This window comes from Musa acuminata, chromosome BXJ1-11, assembly GCF_036884655.1.
Source record: "Musa acuminata AAA Group cultivar baxijiao chromosome BXJ1-11, Cavendish_Baxijiao_AAA, whole genome shotgun sequence".
NCBI lineage: Eukaryota > Viridiplantae > Streptophyta > Magnoliopsida > Zingiberales > Musaceae > Musa > Musa acuminata.
Window position 1 is genome coordinate 3,150,906 of NC_088337.1, and position 18,820 is coordinate 3,169,725.

The 18,820-nt window shown below is 38.1% G+C and overlaps 2 protein-coding genes across 2 annotated transcripts in view; both read left to right on the forward strand.

The window, feature by feature from the left end:
- LOC103970353 (BEACH domain-containing protein C2) overlaps positions 1-13,469 on the forward strand; it is a 41,207-nt gene extending 27,738 nt beyond the window's left edge. The window contains exons 16-31 of the mRNA XM_009384103.3: positions 696-844; positions 2,214-2,283; positions 2,374-2,457; positions 2,543-2,599; positions 2,695-2,763; positions 2,842-2,928; positions 3,018-3,134; positions 5,938-6,087; positions 6,223-6,307; positions 6,392-6,512; positions 7,039-7,135; positions 7,213-7,326; positions 10,258-10,627; positions 11,893-12,665; positions 12,746-12,868; positions 13,179-13,469. Coding sequence (XP_009382378.2) covers positions 696-844; positions 2,214-2,283; positions 2,374-2,457; positions 2,543-2,599; positions 2,695-2,763; positions 2,842-2,928; positions 3,018-3,134; positions 5,938-6,087; positions 6,223-6,307; positions 6,392-6,512; positions 7,039-7,135; positions 7,213-7,326; positions 10,258-10,627; positions 11,893-12,665; positions 12,746-12,868; positions 13,179-13,247 — 2,535 coding nt within the window. The 3' untranslated portion in view covers positions 13,248-13,469. The remainder of the gene's footprint in view (positions 1-695; positions 845-2,213; positions 2,284-2,373; positions 2,458-2,542; positions 2,600-2,694; positions 2,764-2,841; positions 2,929-3,017; positions 3,135-5,937; positions 6,088-6,222; positions 6,308-6,391; positions 6,513-7,038; positions 7,136-7,212; positions 7,327-10,257; positions 10,628-11,892; positions 12,666-12,745; positions 12,869-13,178) is intronic.
- On the forward strand, positions 13,314-18,155 carry LOC103970354 (uncharacterized). Its single transcript, XM_018820594.2, has 12 exons — positions 13,314-13,453; positions 13,563-13,729; positions 13,910-13,991; positions 14,076-15,383; positions 15,873-15,957; positions 16,067-16,162; positions 16,266-16,418; positions 16,503-16,610; positions 17,109-17,228; positions 17,315-17,440; positions 17,581-17,664; positions 17,746-18,155. Exons 4-12 carry the CDS (start codon positions 14,407-14,409, stop codon positions 17,869-17,871), a joined length of 1,875 nt encoding a protein of 624 aa, XP_018676139.2. The 5' UTR covers positions 13,314-13,453; positions 13,563-13,729; positions 13,910-13,991; positions 14,076-14,406; the 3' UTR covers positions 17,872-18,155.
- The last annotated feature ends 665 nt before the right edge of the window (positions 18,156-18,820 follow it).

The following is an 18,820-nucleotide window of genomic DNA, read 5'->3' on the forward strand; positions in this document are numbered from 1 at the left end:
TATATATGACTCAATCAATCTACTAATAATATGAGATGGGTTCGTTTGTCATAGCTTTAGGATAATGGCTGCATTTGGGTTATCACATACATAATCTTAATTTACCAAAGCTACACAGTTGGTGAATCTTGACCTCCTCATTTCCTCCCAAATTATGCTCTAGTTAGACACAAGGGCACATGAGGTTCCCGACAATGCAGGTCTAACAGGGTCAACTTATGCAACCTTTGGTGGTTCATCTATTTTTTTCCATATTCTATGGATATATGCTGGCCAAGTACTTATGCATATGTAAATGTATATAGATATTTCTGCTCTGTCCAATGTTTTATCCCTGAAGCTTTCTTATTGTCCGAGGACAGAATTCTGAAAAGCATGCCATCTGGACTAGTGCTTGAAGTTTCAGATTGTTGTGTTTTCTGTATCTATTCCATTTTTTTATAGTTTCTTTTTCTCCCTCTAGATAATGTTTTATCATAGTCATAGTTCTATCTAAATTCCAAATTATGTTGCCTTAAACCTGATAGTGTATCAACACTTCAGATGAGAACTTCTATATTAATTTATCTGGTTGTTATTTCTTATCCTTGGTTCTTAGCGTTGAGATCTTTACATATCTTGCAGCATTTTTGGTAATGTTGTTGACCATTAATATGCTGTAAGTTACATGTAATACTTCTGAATCTGATTTTTAGGTAACGACCAAGAGAATTAATTTCATTATAGATGAACGAACCAGTGATGCTTCCTTAGAGGATGGGGTGGGTGCTTCTAGTCAATGTAATGAGCAGGAGAAGGATCGAAGCTGGTTGATCTCATCTATTCATCAAATGTTTAGCAGAAGGTATGTGATTTTCTGTTTTATTTTATCTTTGTCATGCGTTTTATACGTATTTATCATTTGTTATTGCTTTCTTGTTTTTGGATTATTTGCATCTTCCTTGATGAAATATGTAGTTGGATCTCATGATTTGTTATAGATGTTTGAACAAGCCCTTCTATGTAGTGGTAACTGTGAACAAATTGAAAATTTCTAATAGAATTTCCTTATATATGTGATGGGCGAGATTCTTGATGGAACTATTTATTATTCAGGAAATTGTACTGTTCATGATGTATATAACTAGTTCAATCGATCGACCGGTACCGGTCTGTCCAAGGACTGATATGGCTGGTCGGTTCGAGACAACAAAACTTGGTATATATAGTAGTCTAATTAAGATTATCCAATGCTGATTGCATTTTGTATAGAATTACTATTGGAAATGAGTTAGATATTGGCGAAAGTGCACTTTAGAAGGTTGTTTTAGATGTTTTACGGTGAGAACTTTTGACTCATGAAGAGTGACTGAATGTAGATGCAAAAAATTGGTGTCTTGATTGCACTTTTCAGAAGTCGAAGAGGTCGTTTCTATTGTAGTAAAATAATTGTTTATTTTATAGATTTATTAATATGAAACTGCTTAAATGGTTGTTGGCAAGAAATTTTTTTTCGTTATTCTATGTCCTCCATGACTACTGATTATCTTCTAATTACATCCTGCTCTTTGCTGTATCAAGGAATTAAATCTTCATATTGGTACCTGTATGTATCGGTTCCCTATCATACGAATAGAGTGAAAATAACCTTCTGGTGGATGTTGTGCTGAATTTCTAATCAGGGAAAATAAAAAATGGAGTGCAAAAGAAATTGTACTAACCTTCTTTCTTTGTCTACCTTGATGTGTTGAGGCTGCATATCCGTCATCTCTCTCCTCCACTTTGTCTTCTTTTTTATTTTTTGTCACCACTGATTTGTTGCATCCTAGGAACAGAAAGGGATTGTGAGAAATGCCTTAGCCTGATGTGTTCAAACAAGCCTTGACTGATTCTTTTTTTATAGAATTATTTGGGCTTAATCCAATCAAAGCCAATCAGATTATTGCCAAAAAAAAGTTTTTATGGGTTTGCTGTACACCAGACTGGTTTACATTAATTCACAATCTGATTCAGCACCAGAGCTGTAAGTGCAGCATGTATCTGGCTTCATTACCATGGTATCTAATCCATGCTAGAGACAGTTGAATGTGTTTCCCACTTTTTGGTTGATGTATATATGCTTTACTCTTTGCTGTTTGATCTATATTTAAGTTGCAAAATTTCTAGACTTGTAGCTTCTATGTTCTAGAAGCTTTTAGCATATTTACAGTATTTTTCATTTCTTTTTCCTGCAGATATCTTCTTAGAAGGAGTGCTTTAGAACTGTTCATGGTTGATCGTTCAAACTTTTTTTTTGATTTTATGGTAATATTATTTTTTCTCTCTAATTTTAATATGTATTAGAATTGATCTTGCTATAAGGATCATGTTCTGGCTATGTTTGGTTTATTACAGAGTACTGAAGGGCGCAAAAATGCTTATCGTGCAATCGTTCAATCTCGTCCTCCTCATTTAAACAACGTCTATCTTGCTACACAAGTATGTGTGCTGCTTGCTTCTGAAATATTTACTACTTGTGATATTGTGGTCATTATGGCTTACTGTTCTACATTTATGATTCCAGAGGCCTGAACAAATTCTTAAAAGAACTCAGCTCACGGAACGTTGGGCACGCTGGGAGGTAAAATTATTTATTAGATATATTTATGTTTCTTGACTTGGTTTCAGTAGTGTGTATGCATTAAAGTTATGTTCTGCAATTACACTTTCATGCAGATTAGCAATTTTGAGTATCTAATGGAACTAAACACCCTGGCTGGGCGGAGTTACAATGACATCACACAGGTCAAATTTCTGAAGTGTTTTAAGAACTGCTTTTAATCATTCTTTTAGTGAATTTATGATATTTGTTGCCCACTGCAGTATCCTGTTTTCCCCTGGATTCTAGCAGATTATTCTTCTAAGACACTGGATCTTGAGGATCCTGCAACATACAGAGATCTTTCAAAGGTAGATTAGTTATTTATCTTTCTGGATTTTGTTTCCTTTTGTTTGAAATTAGTGCTATGTGAAGGACTAAAATACACTCAATGTTGCAGCCTGTTGGAGCGTTAAATCCTGAAAGACTAAAGAAGTTCCAAGAGAGGTACTCCAGTTTTGATGATCCTGTCATCCCCAAATTCCACTATGGCTCTCATTATTCTAGTGCGGGAACGGTAACTTATATTTTATTTGTTTTTCTTTTTTCCTGTGATTCCATTCCCATTCATTATTTGGCTCTCATATGGTTATCTTGTCTTGTGATATGCATATGCACCCTTTGTTTCCTTGTCTTTGTTGTAGTATAAAATTTGAACATGCAGATTTTGTACCTTTATTTTTTATGTATGCATTATCTTTCATCTCAACCATGCATTGATTGCTAATGAAGTTTGAATGTCTTAAATTTTGTATGTTGAACTGTTAGGTAAAAGCTTTAGAGAATCCACATGTGCCATTCTAACTAAAAAGCTACTGCACTGCATTTTGGTTTCATTCATTAATCACTGAGGTTTACTTAGCTGACGTTATGCAGTAAACTGTAAGATCCCAAGTGTTTCTCCTATCATTGATCTTTGTAGTCTCTTGGTTCAGGGTAATAATTTTACCTGAAAGCTTCAAGCTTCTCCAGTTCTAGTTATTCCATGAATAATTATTTCATGTTGACCGTGCCTTATTAGCTCGTGTTGATTGCCATAGAAAGGTATTAGGAAGATGGCAGAAGGAATCCAATTCAAACTGCTCAGAAGGCAAAACAAGGGAACTGTCTGCAAAAGAGATAGGGACTCCTGGTACTAATACGAAGGTGAAAACTGCTACAAACAAGAGGGACTAAAACTCCCCCAAGAGTTGACAGTGAACTTCTAATGGATGATTAAGCAAACTCCCTAGCACTTCCAATTCCAAAATAGGGCAATAAAGAAGGTGAACAATACAGTGAAGTGTTCGCACTGCTGGTTGGCTTTAGAATGTAATGGTGCAGCCTGGATTGACATACCTTCTTTCTATTTCATTTACATATATACAATGGGAAGACATTTCTCTATTTCTAGAACCAGCAAAAGGGTAAGACAGCTAGGGAAATCAGCCTATCTTTCTCATTTTGAATGGTTTTAAAATGGAATCAATCCCACACTTCATAAGAGGCTGCAGCTTGTACTTCATAGATGTCTTGGATAAAGTAGCTTTTATTTGTGTTGTTGCCCAAATTGTAAAAGTAGTTTTGCCTTTTATTTGTTAGTATCTAGTTGCATTCCGAGCCAGGTTTTCAATTTTGGGTATCGGCCTCATGCTAGTCTATAGCCAGACTGGTGTGGTTACAGTCCCTTCTGGCATACCGACACTGGAATATATTGCAGTACTGCTGAGACAGGGAAACAGGGGAAGAAGAAGGAAAAGAAAAGAAGGAAAAGGGAGTAGGAAGAAGGAAGAAGAGGAGGATGAAGGAAGAAGAAGAAGCAAACGAAAGAAGGAAGAAGAAGAGGCAGTGGTGTAGGAAGAGCTGTATCGGAGGGGGCAGTGGCAGGCATGCATGCAGCGACAGTGAAGAGGAAACTTCCAAGGAGTCGCATGACTCCTTGCGAGCCCCAATGCTCGCTGGCCATAGCATCGTGATAAATAAAAACCCTATAAGTAAATCATCACGACTCCTCACTAGCCCTAGGTAGCTTGACTCCTCGCAAGCCAGAGCATCACACTTAAAAATGAACCCTTTTAAGCAAACTGTATTGGACCGTGTAGTTTTAAGCAGTCCAGTTCCTGGTTGTTGGACCAGTAAATAACAATATTCATATCTTCAACAATGCAAACTTATCTAGTCAAATTAGTCATAGAAGTTTGTTACTGGCCGAACTGGGAAAAATTAAAGACCTTGATTCTGAGTTATTTCTCTATCAAGTAAAATTGTTAAGAAAGCATTTAATCTGTGTTGCTACCTACTTCTAAGCCCTTCCTTGCTATAGATCTAGATTTTTTTTTTATCCTTTTTCTACTTAAGGTCGTCTAAACATCAAGCAGCATCAAAGAGAAAAGAATCACCCTGTCCATAAAAAAGATTCTTGTTGTCAAGCTGAAATTGACTTGCCAATTCTTTTTAATTTGGGTGGGGAGACTTTGCAGGGGTATTGCTGCCTCAATCAGTAAAGAAAAGGCTGAATGTAAGAGGTGGTTTTGCTGGCAAGTCTGCTTAATCACTTTCTTCTACATTTCCATCAACTTCCCCTCTCTGGTCTTCTTTTTTCTAACAATCAATTGTGTCCCAGCTGTTCTTCCTCATGTTTTGTGATGCTTTCATCCTTGAACTATCAGTAAGAATTCTTTATAAGAAATTTATCTGTGTTAAAGGAGAATAGTTTTTATCTTGGGTGAGCCTTTTATGCCAATTAAGCTAGACAGAAAGTCATTCACTCTTTCAAGATTTCAGCTACTTGTGAACATGTGATAAGATTTGAAGGACCAGTTACAATGTTTGGCATGGATGACACGGACACATTATTTTGTAGTTTTTGTTCTGCTGATAAGATGACATGGACACAAAAAATAGTTTGTAGTTTTTAGATTTATATCATCATAAAGGTTTTATAAGTCTGAAATTGTTCATATATTAGAAGAAATAATAAAATAAGCACAAATCTCATATATATTAGGATCATTCAGTTGAAGGATATTTGATTTTTTTAAGGTAGTTAGGTTCATAGGATATATTGCAGAAGATATGTCTTTACCAACAGATTTCAGTGAAATTTAAGTTGTACCTGCCTAATGTTAGTGCATTTTTATGGCTTACATGTTGGTCAACCCTTGAAAGTCAGTGTGTCGTAATTTTTCATATATAGTCTAAATTCTGCTGTATGATTAAAATATTAATTGAAAATTCTTTATTTTTTTTGTAATTTCTCTGTTGACCATATTTTAAATTATAAGTATGAGAAAGAAAGTATTTGTGTACCTCATTTCCATCCTTTGTTGAATGCTTTTCAGGTTTTGTATTACCTTGTTAGAGTGGAGCCATTTACCACTCTTTCTATTCAACTACAAGGTGGCAAATTTGACCATGCTGATCGTATGTTTTCTGATATTAGTGGTACTTGGGATGGTGTACTTGAAGATATGAGTGATGTGAAAGAGTTGGTAATCTATTTATGTGCATGAAATATTAATCTTTTCTTCTATATTTGTTAGTATTTCTCCCTGTGGTCCAAAGTTTATAAGCCTTTGTGCATCTGAGCTATCTTTCTTTTTTTTTCAATTTGTTGTTACTGTTAGGTTCCAGAAATGTTTTACCTCCCTGAGGTACTAGTCAATGTGAATTCCATTGATTTTGGTACAACTCAACTTGGAGGAAAATTGGGTAAGTGCTTTACTTCTCCAAGCGTTCATGCCAAATGACGCACTCTGCAAAGTAGTGAAATTCAACTTGATTCGTTTGCTGCAGATTCTGTGAAATTACCTCCTTGGGCTGATAGCCCTGTTGATTTCATCCATAAGCATCATATGGCTCTTGAAAGTGAGCATGTATCTTCTCACTTACATGAGTGGATTGACCTCATTTTTGGGTATGTTGTTCAAGCAGACACCTCCTCAGTTTTATGCTTGATGCAGTTCTACGTTTACTGCCTGTGCTCTTTTTCATAATTTCCTGTTGTTCAAGATCACCAGGATTCCTTGTGTGATAATTGACTGGCATGAAGCCGTGATATCTTAGGAGGTTCCATGCCAATTTTAGAATGTGCGTCACATCATATACTTATAGGGACCAACCAATATGAGCCTTAAACATCACAAATCTGGAATGACAGGTTTTTCGGGTTCTAAGTACCATCAATAAGCAGTAGTCCTGAAATAAGTGCTTACACTAGCCCTTTTAATGGCACTTTATATATACAATAGGCTTCGCCCTTTTGTTGGTCCTGAAGACTTTTCTGACTCTTGCTCTGACTTTTTTCCAAGATGTTTCAGTTTCTAAATTTCTTAGTTCTCCAGTGATACATAATAGAGAGTCTAGTATTTACTGAAGTGTTTGCTTCTGTATTTTCCTTGTCATCTTTGTTTTTTATTTATGCTGACTAGTTGGTATTTCAGATACAAGCAGCGTGGTAATGAAGCTGTGGAAGCAAATAATGTTTTTTTCTATATTACATACGAAGGGACAATTGATATCGACAAAATCGAAGACCCAGTAAGTCTTAATGGTGCTGGTTTGATTTGTTTTCCTTTGTGATGGTTGCTTAAATGCCTCTTCAAAATCACATATAGGTACAAAGACGTGCTACCCAAGACCAGATTGCATATTTTGGGCAAACACCATCTCAATTGTTGACCGTTCCACATTTAAAGAAAAGACCCTTGGCTGATGTTCTACACCTACAGGTATTAACATCTTTTGCATTCTATTCAAAACAGTTCTCTCTCTCTCTCTCTCTCCTCCTATGTGTGTGTGCATGTGTATCTGATTCTTCTTTTGTACATTAGAATCAAAGATGAATGTTGTAGGACATGGTAGTCAGTCAAAGTAATTAATGCCTCTCTATGTTCACACTAGAAATTTAGTCAGCATTATAATAAATTCTTTTACATTTTGTTTAGGCGAGGATTTATCAACATGAGATGATGCATGTACTGTTGAGATTGGCCATGTAATTAGTTTTTTCATTGGGGATTTAATATTTTTTTTCTTATTCTAAATAATATTGAGGACTTAATAATATAAAGAAGTGATAATATGTGCAGGTTTTTGGTTGTTGACAATTTGATAAAAAGGTGGAACTATGTATTTTGTCAATTATTGCAGTATGCCTTTTCATATTCTGGAGCATCATTATTAATCACAGGAAGGGAAATTGTCCATAGTGTTACAGAAATCAAGTTTTGCATTTGCAATAAATTCACGAAGATAGTAAGTAATAACTAAATTTTAATTTATTGCTTTCAGGTGTAATAGAGGTCTATTTCTTGCTGCCATGGTTTTTGGAATATCATTCCAATTAATTTGGAATTAGTGACTACAAAAGATACATGAGAGTAATTTGATTATCAAATGTCAGCTTTATGCATGTGGCTACCACCATTTTGGCATCTATGACCGGAACCTACTACTGCCCCCTTCCACCTCATGTCATCTGCCACCCACAAAAATATCCTAGTCTAGTTATATCAAGTTTTTCATGGATGATTAGTACAAATCTCAAAGAGAAAATATTAGGATAAGTTAATTCTATATTTTGGGCCCCATCTGTCAAAAGACTCAAAACCATCAACTCATCTGAGATGCTGGAACAATTTCTTGATAAGGTACTGCTAAAAATAAATCTCAAAATGTGAAAAGTGAATAATCTTCATAAATTCTTTTTTTTTTTTAAAGTAATTTCCATTTCATCGAATGATGTACATGACGCTCACAATGTACTAACCAACAATACACTAATGCACTTGAGCCTAAGACTTATCGCTTGTGCAACAATATGCTAACCAACTTGGATATCTCAACTGAGACCATAAATACTTGGAGTGCTTCTTCTTATGCATGCAATAATCTATAAATGAGCTACCTCCCTTTATATGTCTACATTGTTAGCTCATTGAAGTGCTTCATGATCTTCACAGATTTTGGTCCTTTACAATTAGTAATTTGTTTGCATAATCTAAGTTATATGCCTCTGCTACTGTTCTTCTGTTGCGAAATGTCTTCATGTTCTGCTATAAACTAACAAACAATATTTTTACCAATTGGATATCCATCAAATTACATTAATTATTTATTAGAATTTTTCCAGCGAAACAATCATTCCAACACTAGGCAAATATGAAAGGTCTGTCTTGTATTCAATTGTCTGGAATTACGTGATGAGCTTGGGGCTCTGCTTACTAGCCAATATTCTTGGTTGCTAATAAGATTAATAACTTCTTAGACGAATTATATACTGTTTCATGCGAACGATATAAATTCTTGAGCAATGGAAACAGCAAAGATAATCTTTTTCCAGAATTTTTATGGTTATTTCTATTTTCTAACCAAATGCATATATTTGGAAGCTTGGGCAAGTGATTGGCAGCCATTTTATCAACAGAGGTTTGCCATGAGAATCTAACTTATGGGTGAAGGGATGATATGTAGCTACAGAATATGTTTATATTGCAGGTCTCTGGGGCACCCAAATCATCTACTCTTAGGTTTCCAAAACGAACATTGCCCGCTCATATAGATCAAAGTACCATTCATGCACGATGATAACTAATATTATGATCTTTGCCAATTAACAAATATTGGGTAGAAAGTGTTGAACTGATATATGTTACCTTGATGCATATACAATGCTTGTTGTCACAAAATTTGCTAGAGAACATCAAGTGATCAAAATTGTGGCACATCTGTTCCAAGGACAATCCTAGGGCAATCCTCAATTATTATGATTGTGTAACCGAGCTCTTTGTTGTCTTGTCCAGCATGGAATTTTACTTATGTAAGAGGAATGCTTTGAAGCAAAAGAAATAACAGAGAAGCTCATTCAATTTACTATTTGGTTTCTCATAGGACTTGCTTTGTGATTACAAAAACAAGTCCTTTTTTTTCGCAAAGGGTAAGTGGTGATGTCAACTAGCTAAGTTAGTTGACATCTTCATTTTACAATAAATACGAGCAGATTTTTGTAAAAAGGGTGGCCTAGTTCACGAGGCTCCTTGCCCTTGCAAATCAGAGAGGTTGTTCTCTTGGACTCATATCTTGGTCGCCTGGATCTAAAATTATCATCATGCCAAGACTCTTGTCCTCTTACTGACGTAAGGTCTGATAAATTTAGTAAATCAAGAATATAAACTTAGGTATTATCCTTGAAATAATAAATCCCAGGAATGATGTTGATGTTATTGTAATCTGTTCAGTATACTTGAAGAAACATCTAAAATGAACGAATTTGGAACGCCAAAAGGAATATCGAACATGATCTCTAAGTACAATGTTATATTTAGTTGTTTTTGCATTTGCAGAACCATATGTCTCCTTCAAGTCATCAATGCCCAAAATAAACCTTCGAAATACTAATCCGAGAGAGAGAGATCTGGAGTCTCTGTAGGCTGTATCTATTGTATTTTCTCTAAAACTGCAATTTTTATACTGATTAAGGTCCTATTCATCAGAGAGAATCAATTATTTTTGCATTGTTTGTTCAGAGCCATATTTAGCCTATATCTACTGATATATTTTTGTATGCCGGAATTGTGTCTTCTTAGTATGTGTAAAACATTGCCGAATTTGGCCGAAAGCTAATCCTGCTTAGTTTCTAAAGCTTTTGCTTATTTTTACAGACCATATATCGCAATCCAAATGGGATTAGACCTTATGCAGTTCCAAATCCAGATCGCTGTAATGTTCCTGCCGGTGCAATTTTTGCATCACCTGACTCTGTAGTAGTTGTGGATACAAATGCACCTGCAGCATATGTGGCACTGCACAAATGGCAACCAAATACTCCCGATGGCCATGGAACACCTTTCCTGTTTCAACACGGTAAGGCTGCTGCTAGTTCAACTGGTGGTGCGCTCATGCGCATGTTCAAAGGACCTGGTCCATCTGGTACAGATGACTGGCAATATCCTCGGGCTTTAGCTTTTCCAGCATCTGGAGTGCAAAGCTCAGCAATTGTTGCAATCACATGTGACAAAGAGATCATCACCGGTGGGTATTCTTGTTCCATTAACCTTTGCACAGCTGACTTCAGACTGCTAAATAGTTTTATAACAAGACAATTAGAGAACAGCTGATCGATCTTTTCTTATATATTGGTAAGTGCATACGATGAGGATCATTTGTAGGCACAAGGATAAACTAATCACGATAGATGCGTGTAATTCTACTGCATCCACTTTGAGTTGTACATTCATAATTTGCAGTGCAAGTATTTTATCTTTGTTTGATTCTGATATCCCAATCTGATATCAAGAGTTGATGGTCAGTTGGATTCGTATGCAGTGGTAGATAGGATAATTATGTTGGGCTTTGATGAGATGTCAAGCCACTAGTGGAGGAGATTGTAGTACCTTAAAATAATGGCTTATGATAACATGAGTTACTATCCACCTCAAAGAGTAAAGAATAAGTCTTTACTCTCTTTTTGGGGCTTAGCCCACATGCTTTTGGGTTTGAAACACCATTACAAGATTGCACTGCTGGTAGTTGAAAATAGAGAGTGTACCAACAATATCACTGTTATTCATATGTAGCTGGCTTATTATCTTAAGCATGGTAATGTGAATATCCTTTACAACTTTTATTTTTAAGACATCCTCATTTTATTGTTTGAGAGGTTATGGCTTCTTGTTGTTGTTTCTAACATTTTTTAAATGTCATTATGATATTTTGACTTAATTGGCATGGCCCAATCGATATTAATATTATATCTAAGTGTTGCCAAAAAATGAGGGCTCAGCTACATGGATTTATCTAACAAGTGGCAGAGTGATTTCAAAAACTTCATTTTTTTTCAAACCCTTTTGAAAATGGTTGTTGTTTTACCTGTCTGAACCAGCTTGATCTTCTACCATTTTATTCTTGAATATAACACCTTCAGCTCCTACTAAAGAAAATATTTTGACCCTACATATCAATGCCAACCTCCGCGACCACTGGCTACTTGAACGTAGTGAATATCATGTTCTTTAGTTGTTCTACATTCTGATGCAAAAAAGCACAGAAGTTGTATTCATTTCATAGAACTGTTTTTCTCATCATGATGGTCTTCCCAGTCATGTTCCAAACAAATTTAATGTCTCAACTCCAGATATTCATTTCACTTTTTTGTTGATGTGGGCATTCTACATTTGATGTATTGATATTTTGGCTTATACACATTGTATTCATTATTTTCGAAATTCAATCTGTGGAATTTGCTTTGGGACATATTGTCTTTAAATATCAATGATTGTTCACTTCAATGAATACAGGTGGGCATTCTGATAACTCCATCAAGTTGATCTCCTCTGATGGGGCCAAAACGATTGAAACTGCTGCTGGGCATTGTGCACCTGTGACCTGTCTTTCCCTTTCAAATGACAGCAACTATCTTGTCACGGGTTCTCGAGACACAACTGTTATAATTTGGAGAATACACCGTGTTTCTCCTTCAAATGCAAAGAATGTATCAGAATCTACCCCAACAGCAATTAGTCCTGCAGGTGGTAGCGATCCAAATAGTACTCTAGACACTAGCAGAAGGCATCGGATTGAAGGCCCCATGCATGTATTAAGAGGTCATCTTGGAGAGATAATCTCCTGTTCTGTTTGTTCTGACCTAGGTGCTGTTGCTTCCTGCTCAAATGCTTCCGGCGTTATCCTACATTCTTTGAGGAGAGGTCGATTGATAAAGAAGCTAGATATTAAGGAGGCACATATTGTCTGCCTCTCATCTCAAGGAGTTCTATTAATTTGGAATAAGATCAAGAAAAGTCTATCCACCTTTACAGTCAATGGGATACCGATTGCTACAACAGTTATATCACCTTTCTCTGGCAGAATCAGTTGCATTCAGATTTCTGCTGATGGGGAAAATGCTTTAATTGGGACATCATCTTGTACAAATGATACTACTAAAGATGACATTGTCGCAGAAAATAACAATATGGAGTTAGACAGAAATGACGTTTCTAATGAAAACACAGAGGACAGAATAGCAGTTCCTGTTCCTTCAATTGCTTTCCTAAATTTGCATACCCTGAAGGTAAGCTGTTATCTATTTCTTTCCTGTTGTAATTGTTATGCGTGTTAATATGTCATAAGTTTGTTGGGATTTGGTTGCAGGTTTTTCATACTTTGGTTTTGGAACGAAGTCAAGACATCACTTGCATAGGTCTGAACAAGGATAGCACCAACCTTTTAGTATCAACAGCAGATAAACAGCTGATAGTTTTCACAGACCCTGCTGTAAGCGTTTATAATTCAAATCTCATTTTTAGCAGCTAACTAGGCCATGCATTAATGATTTTCAAGATTTTGGTTTTCCATGCTATAAATGTATGATATTGACATAAGCCATGAACAGTAAGAGAGTCCATTTGAATAAACATCACATTTTTTGCTTCATTTCAATCATGCTTCTTAGTTTACTCATGCCGAATAATCGTATCTTTAGCGTAATAAGCATACTGAGGTGCGATTCGCATGATGCATCTGAACATGCATTCATCTACACTTTCTTTGGCCTCGTCATATATCAAAATCTCTCTTCTTGCAGTTGAGCTTGAAGGTAGTGGATCACATGCTTCGGCTTGGTTGGGAAGGTGATGGTCTGCTTCAATCATGAGCGGTTGATTCTTTTCGACGCATGATTCTTGACCTCTGGTGGCTTTCGGCCAGCCATCGACCAACCATATGTGTTGTGAAACACATTGTGCAAATAGTAGGATAGCAGAATATTGAAACATTGTGCAGAAGAGAGGATGCAGAGTTGTCTATTTTTCTTCATTCTGTATATGATCTTATTGTTTTATAGATGAAATCAGTTTTGAGGTTTTTCTCCTCTTTAGTTCCTTCTCTTTCCTTATCTTGCCTTCTTTCCGTATTTTGATGTACTACAAGTTAGCAAGCGCTGAAACACATCAAATGCTGCCTTTTTCAGGACATTGGCTGCTGCATAGCATATGAAATTATTTGAATCTCTTAATTCTTCCACTCGGTATGCCAGATTACTCTACTAGCTGTCAGCATCAAATAAGCTGTTCTTTGAGAGCAAATCTCGAGATGTCTTCTGAGCAGTACTCTTCAGAAACATAAGATTTGACTCAGGTACAATAAACCTATAAAAGAATCTCTAGAAGGTTTTCTCGGTTGATAATATAGTTAAAATCACAAGTACGGTAAGTTATATGCGTGATGTTTCAAGCAATTTGTCATCTTGACCGTTTTCTCTGTTCCATCCTCAATTTCTGTATTGTGATTGTGTTCCTGTATTTGAGGCATTGTTAGGAGCACCAACAGAAGACACAGCATATTAGTGGAGAATGACACGGATAGAAGCAAGAGGGGATACGTGACGCGAGTGGAGAAGGTAGGTCAGGACAAGACTGGTGCTGGTGCTCATTGAATTCAAGACCCTACCATAATTAACTCGGGTTGTTGTGCTGCCTCGCAGTATATAGCGGCATATGTAGCACAGCCATTGGTGGCAATTTGGCAGAGCGACAACCGGTCAATTGAATCCATTAATAGTTTGGATCGGACCAACTTAAGGATCACTAATTTGGCGTCTGCCCCCTCTACGGACACCGCATTCATCCATTTAAGTAAACCGCCCACCGCAAGGAAACGTTCAACGCGTTTTCTCTCCTCCGCTCCGTTCATCTCCTGGCACTTCTCTTGAACCCGTCTTCTCCTTTTCTCTTCGTTCATCTCCCCTTTCTTTTTCATCATCCTTTGCCAGGGTTTAGAATTCTAACATCCGATCTGGTTGCTTGGAGTCGAAGATGTTGGACCAGCTGCTGATCTTTACGCGGGGTGGGCTGATCCTGTGGGAGCTCGGCAGCTCGCTCAAGGGATCCCCGATCGACGCGCTCATCCGCTCCTGCCTCCTCGAGGAGCGCTCCGCAGACGCGGCCTTCCACTACGACGCTCCCGGCGCCGCCGGCGGAGCCGCCTACACCCTCAAGTGGGTCTTCGACAACGACCTCGGCCTCGTCTTCGTCGCCGTCTACCAGCGCATCTTTCATCTCCTCTACGTAGACGATCTCCTCGCGGCCGTCCGCCGCGAGTTCTCCCGGATCCATGACCCCAGTCGCACGTCGTACGATGATTTCAACGAGACCTTCCGCCAGCTCCAGAAGGAGGCCGAGGCGCGGGCGGAGGAGATGCGCAAGTCCAAGCAGGCTGCCCGCGTCCCCACGGCGCCCAAGAAGCAAACCAGCGGTTCCGGGAAGCAACGAAATAGCGGTAGCAGTGGCAACACCAGCGGTTCTGGGAAAGACGAGTCAGATGGCGATTCAGGAAAGGGCCGTTGGTTAGCGAATGGTAGTTCAAATGGGCAAGGGAATGAAAGTAAAGACAATTCTCGTGCCCCGAGTGGTTTTCTGAAGGGAAAAGAGACCGGAGCGCCTGAAGTTGGGGCATTCGATGTAAACAAGTTACAGAAGTTGCGGTCCAAAGGTGGGAAGAAGACGGACACTGGTGGCGTTGGGAGCAAGGCCACCAAGGCGGAGCCAAAGAAGAATGTGAAGAAGAACAGGGTTTGGGATGATTCACCTTCTGAGTCGAGATTGGATTTTACGAATCCAGTGGATGAGAGAGGGGAAGAGCCTCTGGAGGTTGTGGAGGCAGATCGGGGAGAGAGCATGATGGATAAGGAGGAAATTGTGAGCATCGAAAGTGAGAGTGAGGAAGATGAGGAAGTGGAGAATGAAAAACCTTGCACGAAGAAGAAGGGGTGGTTCTCGTCTATGTTCCAAAGGTAAATATTTGGATTTGAAACCTCTTCATGATTGTTTATTTAGTGAATGCTTTGGTTATATATCAATAGTTTTCTTTCAAATATCTTCATTCAACTTACTGTAGATTATTCTTCTCTCTCAAATGAGGGAATATGCATAGCTGATACCTGCACATGTATCTGTTTGTAGCTTCTCGACTTAATTGTTCTTTTCTGATGCTTATTTTATAAATCTATCTCTACAGTAGTTCATGTGCTTGTGGTCTAAATTTGTAATATGCCCACCACAAATTGAAATTAGTGTATAATCAGAGGTCAAAAGAGGGTAATTAAATCAATCCTTTTGATTGACTGCACCTTAGATTTTGCATACAAAACAAAATGTTTTTAGGTCCTCAATGGCCCCATTGTTTTTTTTTTTCTCTTCAGAACCTTAGCTGCTATTCCATGCAATCTGGATCCACTATGTTCCGACAATTATTCATCTATGTTGCATTTTCTTGGCTTCAGTATTGCAGGTAATGCTGTGTTAGAGAAGTCTGACTTGAAACCAGCCTTGAAAGCTCTCAAGGATAGGTTGATGACTAAAAATGTGGTATGTGTCTGGTCTTCCATGTTTGGTTGATATATGTATGCCAAATTCTGATGTTTGTTTCAACTATTATACTATTCATCATAGAGTTATTTTTTCATGGAACTTTCAGGCTGAGGAAATAGCTGAAAAGCTTTGTGAATCAGTAGCAGCTAGTCTTGAGGGGAAAAAACTGGGCTCCTTTACGAGAGTTTCTTCAACAGTTCAGGTTTGTTGATGGGGTTGATGTATACCTTTTTTTTGCTGGCTTCATTTTGCTGCAGTCATACTCTTGCAAAACCGTATATCTCAGTGTTGGATTACAACTGCAGACAGCCATGGAAGAGGCACTTCTTCGTATTTTAACACCAAAGAGATCCATTGACATTTTGCGAGATGTCCATGTCGCTAAGGAGCAAGGAAGACCTTATGTTGTTGTTTTTGTTGGTGTCAATGGAGTTGGAAAATCTACCAATCTTGCCAAGGTTAGCATATTTTCTCTTAATTCTTTTTATTTGGCTGGCATTTGTCCCATTTCTGAAATATCTTCTTCTTTTGTAATTATATAGGTTGCATACTGGCTTTTGCAACATGAAGTTAATGTCATGCTGGCAGCATGTGATACATTCAGGTCTGGTGCTGTTGAACAGCTTCGGACTCATGCACGCAGACTCCAGGTATGCCACCTACTCTTGATTTATTGGTGTTTGTTCATGATGGATATCAGCTTTCCATTGTTTTATTTTGCTCCTTGCTCGACTATGCCTCCTTTCAGTTGTGCTCGTTGTTTATTGATAAATTTGGATTTCATGCCGAGAGATTGGAAAAGATTATCTACATGCTACTCTTTAGTCGATTTCAAAGAACATGTTGGACTTGCCACTACATGTGGTTTGGTTTCTCTCTGATAATACATCTTGAAAGAAAGAAGCAGTCGTAAGGCACTTGGCGATCCTTTTTTTACCTTTTGCAGCATTGAATGGTAGCTTCTGCTGTTAGTGTAGTCACTAGTCAAATGAAGATAAAATTGACCATTACCAACCTTTGATACCGATGTTCAAGTTTGTAATCTGACTTTGCTGTGACATTAGCATTGTTACAATACAAGTGATTAAAGCTGAAGTGCGCAATGGCTACGAGACCTATACATTTGTAACAACTAAAATGCTTTGCAGATACCTATCTTCGAGAAAGGCTACGAAAAGGATCCCGCAATTGTAGCGAAAGAAGCTATCCAGGAGGCTAAATCCAATAATTCAGATGTTGTCCTTGTCGACACAGCTGGCCGTATGCAGGTAAGAATTACTGGGGACACTATTAATTGGCCAAACATGTAGGAGATGTATTGTCTATAACCAGCTTTCTTGCTGTTGCATATCAGGATAATGAGCCACTGATGAGAGCACTCTCCAAGCTCATCAACCTCAACAACCCAGATCTGGTACTTTTTGTTGGAGAGGCTTTGGTTGGAAATGATGCTGTGGATCAATTAACCAAGTTCAACCAGGTACCATGTGTCCCATGTTCTCCATTTCAAGATTGTTGTTGATAATTTTACCAGATGACCAGTTCGAGCATCCATCCTGCATCCTTTGCTAGACCCACAGTTTTACCAATCACTTGGTTGTTTCACATACTACCATGCAGAAATTAGCAGACCTGTCCACGATTTCGAATGCCAGGTTGATCGATGGCATCCTGCTCACCAAGTTCGACACGATTGATGATAAGGTTGTAAATTGTTTTAGCCGTAGAAGTTGCTTTCTTGTCGTTACTTCGTTTTTCCACTAATTCCCGAAATTTTCGTGTCAGGTTGGAGCAGCTCTTTCCATGGTCTATGTTTCAGGAGCTCCAGTGATGTTTGTTGGTTGCGGTCAGTCCTACACCGACCTTAAGAAGCTCAACGTGAAGTCCATTGTCAAAACTCTTCTGAAGTGAGCGTAGTACCGCTGTCTGAACTTTTAGTCCCCCATGACCTCATTCTCTTGACGTCTTAAGCAAATGAATCATACTGGCTCTGCTGTAGATTCTTTCAAGAGACGATGTCTATTCTTTAACAAGAATTGCTTTCTTGTTATAATTTTAGAAACTCTTAATCACATTTTGATAGTAGCATTATCTCGAATACCAGCCCCAATCTGTATATACCAATCCGAGAAAGGATTGGTATCGGACTCTACAATTCGGTCAGTATTTAATTTTAATTTTAATTTTTCAGCTGATACAGGTTTGATTAACTATCAAATGTATTAGTCCGATGAAGTATTGAAATCGGTACCAAATTGAGATTTAAAATCTTGGTTAGCAGTTCTTTTACTAGAAATTGTATTTCTATGGAACATTTTCTGGCTGCCATAGAAGTAACCAGGTAGAGCGCTACAAGCGGTACTCTCTCCACACCCACCTCTCAGGCCGGTTGTTACTGTGGACCAACGTGCAGGTGGTGGTGGAGGGTGGCGCATCCACACCATATGGCCCGACGAAGACTATACCCTACGTGAGTTCACCATGGGGAAACGGCGAAAGCTTTTAAGGTGCATGGAGAAGCTGCTGCCTTTGAAGGAGAACTTACATAATTACTCAGGTTTGTCTCAATGAACCTTAAATATTTGCTTCTTTTTGGAACCATCTAATAAGAAATATATAAATAGCAGAATTCCAAAAGGGCTTACCCAGAAAGGACAAATATGTAAATTAAATCCCAATCGCAATAACGTCTCTCGGCGACGCTGCTTTTTGTTCGTGCTGGCCTATAAAACCCCTGGAGGCGCCATTTCCATTCGGAATCCACAGTTTCTCCCTCTGTCCTCCCATCATTCTTTCTCGGGCAAATAGAACTACCCTCCGCCTTTTGCTCCCGCTTCCCGATCGAAACCCTAACATGTGC